The sequence below is a fragment of the Oncorhynchus masou genome, chromosome 27 (assembly GCF_036934945.1).
Source record: "Oncorhynchus masou masou isolate Uvic2021 chromosome 27, UVic_Omas_1.1, whole genome shotgun sequence".
Lineage (NCBI taxonomy): Eukaryota > Metazoa > Chordata > Actinopteri > Salmoniformes > Salmonidae > Oncorhynchus > Oncorhynchus masou.
In genome coordinates, this window is record NC_088238.1 from 20,266,470 (window position 1) to 20,279,966 (window position 13,497).

Sequence of the window (13,497 nt, forward strand, 5' to 3'; positions counted from 1 at the left end):
GGTTTTGCTGACATTAACTAACTGAGGGACAGTCAGTAACTGACATGAGAGAAAAACTGCTGATGCACAACCAAATTTCGAAATAGCAACTTGTGTATTGTACTAGTCCAACTATCAACAGTAAATTGAGACCCTGACAGTTCCTTAAAAAAGTGGTTGTGGGAGACATCCGCGGGGCTATAATGTGGAGGGCGCCAGTTGCCCATCCCGGATCTACAAGGGTAGCTATTTGCCAGTGAATTGGCCTTGTAGGCTATCAACGATCATATTTTGGGCATTCTTCGCAGCGTGTCCTCGCCTTCCTTATTTGTAAAATGATATTACAGGTGTCGACTGTATAGACCACACCCCAGTGGCAATGAATTCAACTGTCGCTTGCACCGGAACGGACTCACTCGAATACTTCACTGTTCGGAAACACCGAGTCACTGTGTATGAACGGATCGGGAAAGGACGATAGTGACACTTTTTATGAATCTGCGGGCTATTTTATGGAATTACACTTTTGGAGAGCTACGGAATCATGGAGGCGCCGCCATTTATGAAGTCAGTTTTACCTGCGCTAGACTCATTCACAATCGACGCAGATGACACGAGTTTGGCATTACCACCAGAGGATAATACAAAGACTCATTCAACCGACCGGAGTTTTCGTGTTCAGCAACAAGTGCAGCTCACGCTTGCTCGTAAGGGCAAAAAGACAACGTCCAATGGTAAAATAGTAGTTTACAATGTGTTTTTCATTGAGTCTGCACGAATAAACAAGGTCTGTAAAGATTAGCCTATTGAAATCGACAAGGGAATTTGAAGGTGCGAGGAGGGGGGGCTGTTTAGACATAGTCTTCCAGGAAATACAGGACGGGTCGAAACCAGATGCAACCGAATGGACATATGCAGGCTTAGTCATTTGTGTCAAATTCTTAGTTACATTGTATTTGTCATGATGCTTGAATATAATCGTCTTCTAACATGATTACAATCTCCTCTAGCCTACTGTATTTGCGGTCCTCTCCATTTACCTTTCCAATAGGAGAGGGCATGTGTCCATATGGTAATTAGGGAATTGGTGCGATGGCATGGGCCTTCAGAACACATGTGGTGTATCTTTCAGGTAGTCTTCATCTATCCAGAAAGCCATCAATTATCACCGGTTCCAGAGATGGAACCTGGTCTAACATGAAGGTAAGGCCTGTCCTATAATACACAACCCACTATCCACAGTCACAGGTGCTTTAGCCTCCCTAAAGTTAATCAGAGAGCCTGAATGTTAGAAATAACAGCTACGTGATTCAACTCCGGAGCAAGGGACTTCACCCTGCATGGCAGTCAAGTGCAATGTGTCTGGAGGATATGTGAAGTGTTTAAAAAAAATATTTTTTACTTGAATTCCATATTTAGTGTGTCACTGAGGTGTTAAACTTCACAATAAACAACAGGGAAATGAGATTTCTATTTGCCCCTAAAATAAACTGTAGGCTGCATTGGTTTTGAATGTACTGCCCATATGGTTTGAATAAAAACAAATTGGATAGTCTCAGGGATGTGCAGCTATTGTAAGCCCCAAGCCCATAGGGCAGAGCGTGTTAGATACCCATCTCAAAAATGTGACAAATAAAGCCTTTCCTCCTGGCACACTTGACATATTTATCGCCCCTCTGTCTGTTCAACCAAACACTGAAATTCTATCATCTCGCATAGACAATTTGAATTGAACTGCTGTTTTATTGAATAATATCTTCAAGATTCCTAAAGGAAACCTTACAGGCTGACTACACCGCTCGTGTTGCAAAATAAATTCAGAAATCTATATTATTCAGTTATTACACCCACACTGCTCGCGCGCGCCAACGAGCATCTGTGTTGCCAAGGGCTAAAATAGAAGTCAGTTCTATTTCTGACGCAGATCGTGCTGCAAGTCCTGCCTCTCCCATCTCCTCATTGGTTTATAGAAGCAGGTACCCACGTGCCATCTCCTCATTGGTTATACCCACGTGGGTGACTGAAGGACGAATGAGGTCAGTGGTGGTAATGCACCTAATTTATGAAAGTTGCCAATCGCAATATAAATTCAAGAGAAGAAAAAGCCTAGAAGGAGGAGGATTGACTAGAAACGATTCAGTTGACCGTTTTATGTGTGAATTAATTGTCGGAGTAGAGGACCTTGTGCATTTCAGGTAAAACAACAACTCAATGTTTTATATCCCTGGACAAATTAGCTAGCAACAGCAAGCTAGCTAAATAGGACAAATTAGCTAGCAAGTGCAAGCTAGCTAGCTAAATTGCCATAAATGTTTAATGCTTTTTGACCTGTCCCCAAATTAATGTAATTGGTTCAGAGTATGTTTTGATATTTTAACCTGCGTGTCGTGATCAAGTTTGGTGTGGGGGTACAAAATAAATGTATGCACGATGTCGCACGCGCACAGCCGGTTTGGGTTCCGTGTAAGGTGTGGCTTTAAAACACACAATACAGGATGATGCAACAATACAAACAGAACAGTGGTTATTCAGACATCAGAGAGAGCCTTTTGTAGGATATTTTTCCCTAAACCTTTTGTGTTGCTTTGAGTCATCAAGACTGTGTCCAATTATATGCAACAGCTTTACACAGATGTTTTAGCATTATTACCAGAAATGTCTTGATGGTTGATTCAGTTGTGAGCCTTCTGAAACGGGGGAACTTCTGCTTTTCATCTTTCCATGTAGACACACTCATCTTTTGGCCAGATTGGAGGCAGGGACTTCAGCAGCCTGTCGTCTTTGAAGGAGACTAGAAGAAGTCCGTCTAAGAGGGTGGATTTGACCCCAGTCACCAGCCCCGAGTTACCTCGCTCCCGTCTGGCCTACGGGTCACGCCGTTTCGGAACCTACACCCTCCCCGGCCCTAGCCAGCCGCCCATGATTGGGACTTCAGAGGAGCGGTCGTATGGGACAGACTTGATGCGGCGTTATGCCCATTCAGAAATGGCCCGTAGCACAAGGACACACGCCATAGCTAACGGCGGCAACTACCACTGGGGACAGTCCCTCAGACAGACTCGAGGGCCCCAGCCCCTCTCTGCAGACCACTCATTCCTGTGCAGCAGCCCTGCGATTCGCACCGACAACAGCCCCTACCTGATGGAGGTTCAAAAGGGGGCGAGGAGACAAACAGGTTACGGGTCATTCAATGCTACCCAGAGAACAGAGGGCCTGGCCTGGCTGGGCCAGGTGGGGAAGGAGAGCCAGGGGCATGTGGGAGCAAAATGGCCTCCTTCGTACCCAGCCTCACTGGTCAGCATGGAGGTGGACATGGGCCAGATGAGGGCGGCGGCGGAGCCAGAGATCCAGCAGACAGACGTGAAGGAAGTCACTGTGGTGTAAGACGGCTTATGCGTTCCATACAAACCTGAAGATGATTAGATCTGGCAATTAATTTAGTTCTCAACATCTCAAATCAAATGTTATGTCGTAAACAACAGGTGTAGACTAACAGTGAAATGCTTACTTACGGGCCCTTCCCTACAATGCAGAGAGAAAATAGAGAAATAATAGAAAAGTAATAACAAGTAATAATAAATGCACAGTGAGTAAGGATAACTTGCTCGAGGTACCAGTACCGAATTGATTTGCAAGGGTACAAGTTAATTGAGGTAGATATGTACATACTGCATAACTAGGAATAAAGTGACTAGGATAGATAATAAACAGGATAGATAATCAACAGCAGCAAAAAGGGTCAATGCAGTCTAGGTAGCTATTTGGTTAACTGTAACTAGCTATTTAGCAGTTTTATGACTTAGGGGTAGAAGCTGTTCAGGATCCTGTTGGTTCCAGATTTCAGTGGCTTATCTCGGCTGGCACTAAAGCTATTGTAAAAGAGTCTTCCAGAGAATTATTGGTGGTTCAGTTGCTTCTCTGTTGTTTCAGGCCAATGATTTACCCAGATTTCGTAATGGGTGTATATAATGGAAAGTGTTGTGAGGATGAGAAATTGGATTAATCAGAATTTGGGATTGATAAAGTGAGTGTGTGTGTGTTTGTCAATGACAGGAAGTTCCTCTTCAATGCTCTCTCCCATACACAGGAAGCCAGAGAGCAAGGTGCCTGAGCTGACATTGGAGAGGGCAGTGAACCTGCTGGGCCAAGAGAATGAGGAGATGCAGATCACTGCTGCCAGCTTTATTCAAAACCAATGTTTCAACAGTGCTGACGCTAAGAAGATGGTGAGCTGGGGCCCATCTCTACTACTGTTGACTTGCCTGCTCAATTAAGGTTAAAGGCTTTCCGGGGTGTAGGCCTACAATATAGCTGATGTTGATAATACAGTATGTGCCATTTTCAAATAATTGGGTTGGTATGGGTATTTTCCCTTCAATTTCTATTGAGATTATGTGGGCGATTTGCATGAAAGTTCATGTTGAGCTCATTCTTCATATGAACAAGGGTAGATGAAGATCTCTGCCTGTCTGTCCCTAGGTGTTCTACCTCCACGGTATACCCAAGCTGATCAAACTGCTGCAGAGCGACAGCGAGGAGCTGGAGCGCATAGCGGCGGGGGCGCTCCGAAACGTCGTCTTCGAGAGCAGCGAGAACAAGATGGAGGTGAAGGACAACGAGGGCGTGACCCCTGTACTGCGTCTGCTCAGGAGAAGTCGCGACATAGAGACCCGGCGGCAGCTCACTGGTTAGTTTGAACACCTGCTCATGTAGATCTGAAAGAAATCGTCGTGGCACTTTATTAATGACAAGACCGCGTATTCACAAAGTGCCTCAGAGCAGGAGAGTGGATCTAGGATCAGTTTATCCTTTTAAACCATAATGAATGAGGGGGGCTGATCCTAGATCAGCACTCCTATTCTGAGATGCTTTGTGAATATGTGATTTACATGAACTTACATGGTAAAATGGTAATGACACAGCAGTAACCTAAGAATGAAACATTTTCCACAGGGCTGTTGTGGAACCTATCCTCCCATGACCTGCTGAAGGAACATCTCTCCAAAGAGGCCCTGGAGATCCTGACCACTTCTGTGCTGGTGCCCTGCTCAGGCCTGTCTGAGGGGGAGAACCCCAAAGACGCCATGCTGGCTGACCCAGACACCTTTTACAACGCCACTGGCTGCCTCCGGTAGGTCATCTGGTCTGGACAAAGGCGTTTATTGGCCATTTGTGTGTTTGGCACTGACCTATGTAGTATCTGTGGTCAAGTATTTCTAGGGATCCATCTTAGGGCAGCCTGGGATAGACACTAGGCAGTGGGATGCAGAAAGGGGTATAGTATTTATGTTTGGAATGATCATGAAATAATTTATTGATTGATGGCCATCTGTAGCTTAGTTGGTAGGGTGTGGCGTTTTTCAAAGCCAGCACAGTGGGTTCGATTCCCAGGTCCATCTGTACGTAAAATGTATGCATGCATGACTGTAAGTCGCATTGGTTAAAAGCTTCTGCTAAATGGTGTACAGTGCCTTCGGAAGGTATTCACACTCCTTGACTTTTTCCACATTTTGTCGTGTTAAAGTGGGATTAAAATGGACGTCTTAAAAAAAAATGTAATTCAACAATCTACACAATATTCTGTCAGTGGAAGATAAAAAAAATATATAATATTACATTATAAAACATTAATACATTTGAAGTCGGAAGTTTACATTCACTTAAGTTGGAGTCATTAAAACTCGTTTTTCAAACACTCCACAAATTTCTTGTTAACAAACTATAGTTTTGGCAAGTCGGTTAGGACATCTACTTTGCATGACACAAGTTATTTTTCCAACAATTGTTTACAGACAGATTATTTCACTTATAATTCACTGTATCACAATTCCAGTGGGTCAGAAGTTTGCATACACTAAGTTGACTTTGCCTTTAAACTGCTTGGAAAATTCCAGAAAATTATGTCATGGCTTTAGAAGCTTCTGATAGGCTAATTGACATAATTTGAGTCAATTGGAGGTGTACCTGTGGATGTATTTCAAGGCCTACCTTCAAACTCATTGCCTCTTTGCTTGACATCATGGGAAAATCAAATGAAATCAGCCAGGACCTCAGAAAAAACATGGTAGACACCCACAAGTCAGGTTCATCCTTGGGAGCAATTTCCAAATGCCTGAAGGTACCACGTTCATCTGTACAAACAATAGTATGCAAGTATCAACACCATGGGACCACGTAGCTGTCATACCGCTCAGGAAGGAGACACATTCTTTGGTGCGGAAAAGTGCAAATCAATCCCAGAACAACAGCAAATGACCTTGTGAAGATGCTGAGGAAACGGGTATAACAGTATCTATATCCACAGTAAAACAAGTCCTATATCGACATAACCTGAAAGGCCGCTCAGCAAGGAAGAAGCCAATGCTCCAAAACCGCCATTAAAAAAGCCAGACTATGGTTTGCAACTGCACATGGGGACAAAGATAATACTTTTTGGAGAAATGTCCTCTGTTCTGATGAAATAAAAATGGAACTGTTTGGCCATAATGACCATCGTTATGTTTGGAGAAAAAAGGGGGAGGCTTGCAAGCCGAAGAGTACCGTCCCAACCGTGAAGCACGGGGGTGGCAGCATTATGTTGTGGGGGTGCTTTGCTTCAAGAGGGACTGGTGCACTTCACAAAATAGATGGCATCATGAGGGTGGAAAATTGCGGATATATTGAAGCAACATTTCAAGACATCAGTCAGGAAGTTAAAGCTTGGTTGCAAATGGTTCTTCCAATTGGACCCCAAGCATAGTTCCAAAATTGTGGCAAAATGGCTTAAGGACAACAAAGTCAAGGTATTGGAGTGGCCATCACACAGCCCTGACCTGCCAAAATTTGTTGGCAGAACTGAAAAAGCGTGTGCGAGCAAGGAGGCCTACACACCTGACTCAGTTACACAAGCTCTGTCAGGAGGAATGGGCCAAAATTCACCCAACTTATTGTGGGAAGCTTGCGGAAGGCTACCCGGAACGTTTGACCCAAGTTAAACAATTTTAAGGCAATGCTACCAAATACTAATTGAGTGTATATAAACTTCTGACCCTTTGGGAATGTGATGAAAGAAATATAAGCTGAATTAAATCATTCTCTCTACTATTTTTCTGACATTTCACATTCTTAAAGTAAAGTGGTGATCCTAACTGACCTAAGACAGGAAATTTTTACTTGGATTAAATGTCAGGAATTGTTGAACTGAGTATAAATGTATTTGGCTGAGGTGTATGTGAACTTCTGACTTCAACTGTATATCTTGACTAGATAAGTATTCAACACCCTGAGTCAATACATGTTAGAATCACCTTTGGCTGTGAGTCTTTCTCTGTAAGTCTCTTAAGAGCTTTGCACACCTGGATTGTACAATATTTGCCCACTTATTAATGAGAGAATTCTTCAAGCTCTGTCAAATTGGTTGTTGATGATGATAACTCGACAGGCATTTTCTAGTCTCGCCGTAGATTTAAGTCAAAACTGTAACTAGGCCACTAGGCCATTCAAGAACATATATTGTCTTTTAAGCAACTCCAGTGTATATTTGGCCTTGTGTTTTAGGTAATTTCCCTGCTGAAAGGGGAATTTGTCTCTGGGTCTGTTGGAAAGCTGACTGAACCAAGTTTTCCCTCTAGGATTTTGCCTATGCTTAGCTCTTCTGTTTATATGTATCCTAAAAAAACTCCCCAGTCCTTGCAAATGACAATCATACCCATAAGATGATGCAGCCACCACCATGCTTGAAAATATGAAGAGAGGTACTCTGTGTTTGATTTGCTTTGTATTCAGGACAAAAAGTACATTTCTTTGCCTTGTTTTTTTGCAGTTTTACTGAGTGGTTTCCTTCCTCTCTGGGAACTGAGTTAGGAACAGTGTCTGCATCTTTGTAGTGACTGGGTGTATTGACACACCATCCAAAGTGTAATTAATAATTTCAACACGCTCAAAGTGATATTCAATGTCTTTTTTTTTTACCCATCTGCCTCTTCGTGAGGCATTGGCAACAAAAAACAACCTTCCTGGTCTTTTTTTTGTTCCATCTTTAAAATTCTCTGTTCAACTGCGGGACCATACAGATTATTGTATGTGTGGGGTACAGAGAAGGTGTCATTAAAAAATCATGTTAATATTATTGCACACAGTGAGTCGATGCTACTTTATTATGTGACTTAAGCACATATTTGTACTCTAAAAAGTTTGAATACTTATTGACTCAAGACATTTCAGCTTTTCATTTTGAATTTCTTTGTTAACATTGCTAAAAACATAATTCCACTTTAACATTACTGGGTATTGTGTGTAGATCAGTGACACAATCTCAATTGAATTCAATTTAAATTTTGTCTTTAACGCAACAAAATGTGGAAAGAGTGAAGGGGTGTGAATACTCTCTCTGAAGGCACCAATTATTATACGGTGACCCAGGCGGTTCATGCCCAATCCGTCTCACCACAGTGTTACATCTCACAAAGCTTTGTCAAGATGATTATATTTATCTCTGACAGCCTCCTCGCCATGAGTGAGAACTGTGAGGTTCCTCAAAGGCCATCGTCATCCTGTTACTCCTTTCTACCTGGCAAAACAGGCATGATGACTTCTGCCTTGGCAGCATCTCCTTGATGGAGCAGCAATGCGCTGGAAACAATATCCTGCATACCTTGTGTTCCTGTTGAACTAACTGCCTTTGGTTCGGCACAGATATACCACCTGACAAACACAACATGGTATAACAAGTAGTGTTTTGCTTTTGCCTAGCAACCGATACAACTGAAAACAGGCAGGGACTAAATTATTAATGGATCCTTCTCCCTCTTAGTGGCTCAAGTAGAATTGAAACCTCAATCCATATTGGCTGGTGCTATCAAGCCCTGGCAACCATTGACTTGTGTAACTCTGAGGAATTCCTCAGTCTTTGGCCTGATTTAAAACGAAAACACACAACACTCCAACACAGTCATAACCTTGGGCCATCACTAATATTACTGTATTTGACTTGACGTTAACAAAAAGGCTGCAGAATTTTTAGGAATAAATAATGACCATTTGGTCACATGTATTGAGGCAACTCATGTGTTTTTGCTTGACTTCATCTAAAAGGAAGTGGAACAGTTGACTCATTGACAAGGGGTTGAAATTAAAGTGAAAGATTAACTCATGTTGCTCATTTGCTTACGTTTCCTTTGTGCTTGAAACGCGTTGCTATCTCTCAACACATAGACATGTTATTACAGTGACCTATTGTAATGGCTTTATCTGCAGATAACAGAAAAGCTTTTTAAAGTACACCAAATATCTCTCTGCTACAAACATTTCGCCAGTTTGGACAATGTCTAGAATGTAGAATGTAAAGAATGCTTTTGTTGTTGCTTAGTGGCGATAATGACAACCTGTCATTGTTGTTGTCAGAAACATAAGCTCGACTGGTCCAGAAGGGAGAAAAGCCATGCGACAGTGTGAGAACCTCATTGATTCCCTGGTATACTACATCCGCGGGACCATAGCTGACTACAAGCCTGATGACAAGGTACTGCATTGTAAAGGACTAAAGTAACATTTACTAAGCTTTTGTGCAAAATGTTCACTTGTTTCTTTTCATTACGAGCGTTACTAAACATTTGTTGGTGGAATAAAGATTGACACAGGGAAATGAAACAAGACTGTTTTTGCCAGGCCTCCCGGGTGGCGCAGTGGTTAAGGGCGCTGTACTGCAGCGCCAGTTGTGCCATCAGACTCTGGGTTCGCGTACCCGACAGCGACCGGGAGTTCCGTGAGGCGACGCACAGTTGGCCTAGAGTCATCTGGGTTAGGGAGGGCTTGGTCGGTAGGGATGTCCTTGTCTCATCGCGCACCAGCGACTCCTGTGGCGGGACGGGCGCAGTGCGCGCTAACCAAGGTTGCCAGGTGTACCCTCCGACACATTAGTGCGGCTGGCTTCCAGGTTGGATGTGCGCTGTGTTAAGAAGCAGTACGGCTGGTTGGGTTGTGTATCGGAGGACGCATGACTTTCAACCTTCGTCTCTCCCGTTGTAGCGATGAGACAAGATAGTAGCTACTACAACAATTGGATATCACGAAATTGGGGAGAAAAAGGGGTAAAAAAAAAAAAAATTAATAATAAAAAAATACTTTTTGCCTATTTTATCAATTTGTCTCTAGAACAACTTAATCTCGCATTTAGTGTTGAAATATTGAGAACATCATGAACCAGCTGTTCTCCAATTTTTTAAATGTTTAAATATTTTTTTTACAATAAACATTGCAGAATATTTGATCTTAAAATCATAAGTCCCTTGAACAGAACCACTTCTCTCCTTCACAGTCCACAGAGAACTGTGTGTGCATCCTACATAACCTCTCCTACCAGATGGAGATGGAGCTTCCACAGAAGTTCGCCAGTGAGCTCCATGAGTCTCGACTCAACCTGGCTCCAAAGACCAAGACCCCCGGCTGTTTCGGCTCCCGCAGTGCCAAAATCATCCAGGTGGGCTCCCATCACCTCTGTGGCTGTTATCATCTTTGTTTCCCTTATGTACTTGACATGCCCTGTTTATCTGCTTAAAAATAAGTTATTACCACTAAAGAAAATTGACAATGCCTATGTTATGGATAAGCCGCCTTGTTAATTAAGTGGTAAAGCATACATTTTGAACTAACTCTTTAAGCCCGGTTTTCTTTGACAAATGTAATTGTTAAAAGCCGTATACACATTAATTGAAAATGAATGTGAAACCTGGTATCTGGGAGTTAACAGGAGGCCCTTTCATTCAAAGTTTTCTGGTTGTTTTGGTCCTATAGCGTCTTGAACCAAAGCGCCCTCTGCTGGAGGAGAAGGGTAGTCCCTGTGGGATAGAGTGGCTGTGGAGCGCCATCACTGTGCGCATGTACCTGTCAATTATGGCCCGCAGCATCTGTCCCTACACCCAGGAGGCTGCCATTGGAGCCCTGCAGAACATCACAGCTGGGAACGGCCTGGTAAGGCTTTATCACAGATATATGGGCTATGTACTCTTCTGGGAGTGTGGAATTGATTTGCCCATGGGTTTGATTGGAATAACTACAATACAACCATCTATTATGTTGTCATGACTTGACTGTATAGTAAGTATTACATTGATGTGAATACTATATTATGCATTACTATATTCACTGTCAGTTGGTGATGTTGGGCTCATGGCTCTGTTTGGGCAGGTATCCCAGGCCATCGCCCACACCATAGTACAGCGGGAGAATGGTCTACTCCAGGCCATGAAGATGCTCCAGGAAGGAGGGATGGTTGTGAAGAAGACTGCTGTGTCCCTGCTATGTAACATCTCACGCTACAGAGAGCTTCACGCTCACATTGGTGAGCTGTGAATTGACTCATCAACCGCAATGTTTTAGTCCTACTTAAGTCCCACAAAGTATTTGTCTTTGGACTTGTAAGTGTATGTAAAAGCACAGCAGCATAAAAACCTACCACTGTAGAAAATCAAACAATCTCTCACGAAGCGTTCCACTCTCTCTGTAGTCAAACAGGTGTTGCCACAGCTGGTGGTCATGTTACCCAACTCGGACACGAGCACAGACCTGCCTATAGAGGTGACTGTGTCCCTGTGCCACATCCTCATCAACCTGAGCCAGGATGAGACGCAGCACGTCAGGGCCATCGTCAACCACGGGGCGCTGCCCAAGATCATCAACATCAGCGCAAAGGACAACGGGTCAGTGGGTAGCTTCTGAAGACCACGGCTGCGTTCCAGGCTGACTACATTGCCTGGATTTAACATGTCAACTAACCACATCATGATATACTGCATGTAGTAACCTGATGCCCGACTGCACAGTCGATGTGGCACTGTTGGTTGATGCTATGCAAAGACTGTAGATGGGCTTAAAATGCACTGTAATATTCCTGAACATTGTGAGTTGGATTGGAGGGAATTTATTTATAAACCTCTTCCCTTGCTTTATACTGTTCCTTTTATGTCCGATGACAGTAACCTTGTGTCCCTTTAGGTTTGGTCCCACCAGGGCTGGCCAGGCAGCCTGCATCCTACTACACAGCATGTGGAGCCACTCAGAGCTCCACAGGGCCTATAAGAAGGTGAGGCCCCTACACAGTATAACCTCCAAAGGATAAGAAACATTTTGTGTGGTGACAATAGTCTTGAATTAATCTGTGTTGCTTTTCCTCGCATCATTTGGTAGGCTGGATATAGAAAAGCAGACTTCGTCAACAGCAGGACATCAAAGGCTGTACATTAAATACGGGACTAAGTGGACGATCACAAAGCATTGTGCTGATTGAGACAATAGTGTAGTTTCTCTTCTGTGTGGACTTGGATGACTCAATTCACTGCTTTATAAAATACTTGTTTTGTGTGTTGACTTCTCCACTGTGTGAGGTGTTAAGTTTGTGTGTGTGTCTGTTCCAGTAACAACAATTGCTGCAAGCTCTTGGCAGCAGACCAAGTTCTCTACAATGGGGGGGAAAAATTATTAAAAACAAAACTGATGGAGGATGAGCAATGACTTGAATTCCATTTGAAGGAAGGATTTTGAGGAAGAAAATGACTCAGCATAGAAGTGGGAGACAAGATGAGGTTAACATTATGATGTACAGTGCCTTGCGAAAGTATTCGGCCCCCTTGAACTTTGCGACCTTTTGCCACATTTCAGGCTTCAAACAAAGATAAAACTGTATTTTTTGTTAAGAATCAACAAGTGGGACACAATCATGAAGTGGAACGACATTTATTGGATATTTCAAACTTTTTTAACAAATCAAAAGTTGAAAAATTGGGCGTGCAAAATTATTCAGCCCCCTTAAGTTAATACTTTGTAGCGCCACCTTTTGCTGCGATTACAGCTGTAAGTCGCTTGGGGTATGTCTATCAATTTTGCACATCGAGAGACTGAAATTTTTTCCCATTCCTCCTTGCAAAACAGCTCGAGCTCAGTGAGGTTGGATGGAGAGCATTTGTAAACAGCAGTTTTCAGTTCTTTCCACAGATTCTCGATTGGATTCAGGTCTGGACTTTGACTTGGCCATTCTAACACCTGGATATGTTTATTTTTGAACCATTCCATTGTAGATTTTGCTTTATGTTTTGGATCATTGTCTTGTGGAAGACAAATCTCCGTCCCAGTCTCAGGTCTTTTGCAGACTCCATCAGGTTTTCTTCCAGAATGGTCCTGTATTTAGCTCCATCCATCTTCCCATCAATTTTAACCATCTTCCCTGTCCCTGCTGAAGAAAAGCAGGCCCAAACCATGATGCTGCCACCACCATGTTTGACAGTGGGTATGGTGTGTTCAGGGTGATGAGCTGTGTTGCTTTTACGCCAAACATAACGTTTTGCATTGTTGCCAAAAAGTTCAATTTTGGTTTCATCTGACCAGAGCACCTTCTTCCACATGTTTGGTGTGTCTCCCAGGTGGCTTGTGGCAAACTTTAAACAACACTTTTTATGGATATCTTTAAGAAATGGCTTTCTTCTTGCCACTCTTCCATATAGGACAGATTTGTGCAATATACAACTGATTGTTGTCCTATGGACAGAG

The 13,497-nt window shown here is 43.1% G+C and overlaps 1 protein-coding gene across 1 annotated transcript; it reads left to right on the forward strand.

The window, feature by feature from the left end:
- Window positions 1–12,327, forward strand: LOC135515748 (plakophilin-2-like). The gene is made up of 13 exons (XM_064939455.1): window positions 1–713; window positions 1,112–1,182; window positions 2,707–3,359; window positions 4,067–4,205; window positions 4,459–4,666; window positions 4,933–5,110; window positions 9,361–9,478; window positions 10,274–10,435; window positions 10,750–10,926; window positions 11,143–11,296; window positions 11,462–11,654; window positions 11,950–12,037; window positions 12,142–12,327. The coding sequence occupies exons 1-13, from the start codon at window positions 524–526 to the stop codon at window positions 12,196–12,198; spliced, it is 2,388 nt and encodes a 795-aa protein (XP_064795527.1). The 5' UTR covers window positions 1–523; the 3' UTR covers window positions 12,199–12,327.
- Window positions 12,328–13,497: the final 1,170 nt, after the last annotated feature.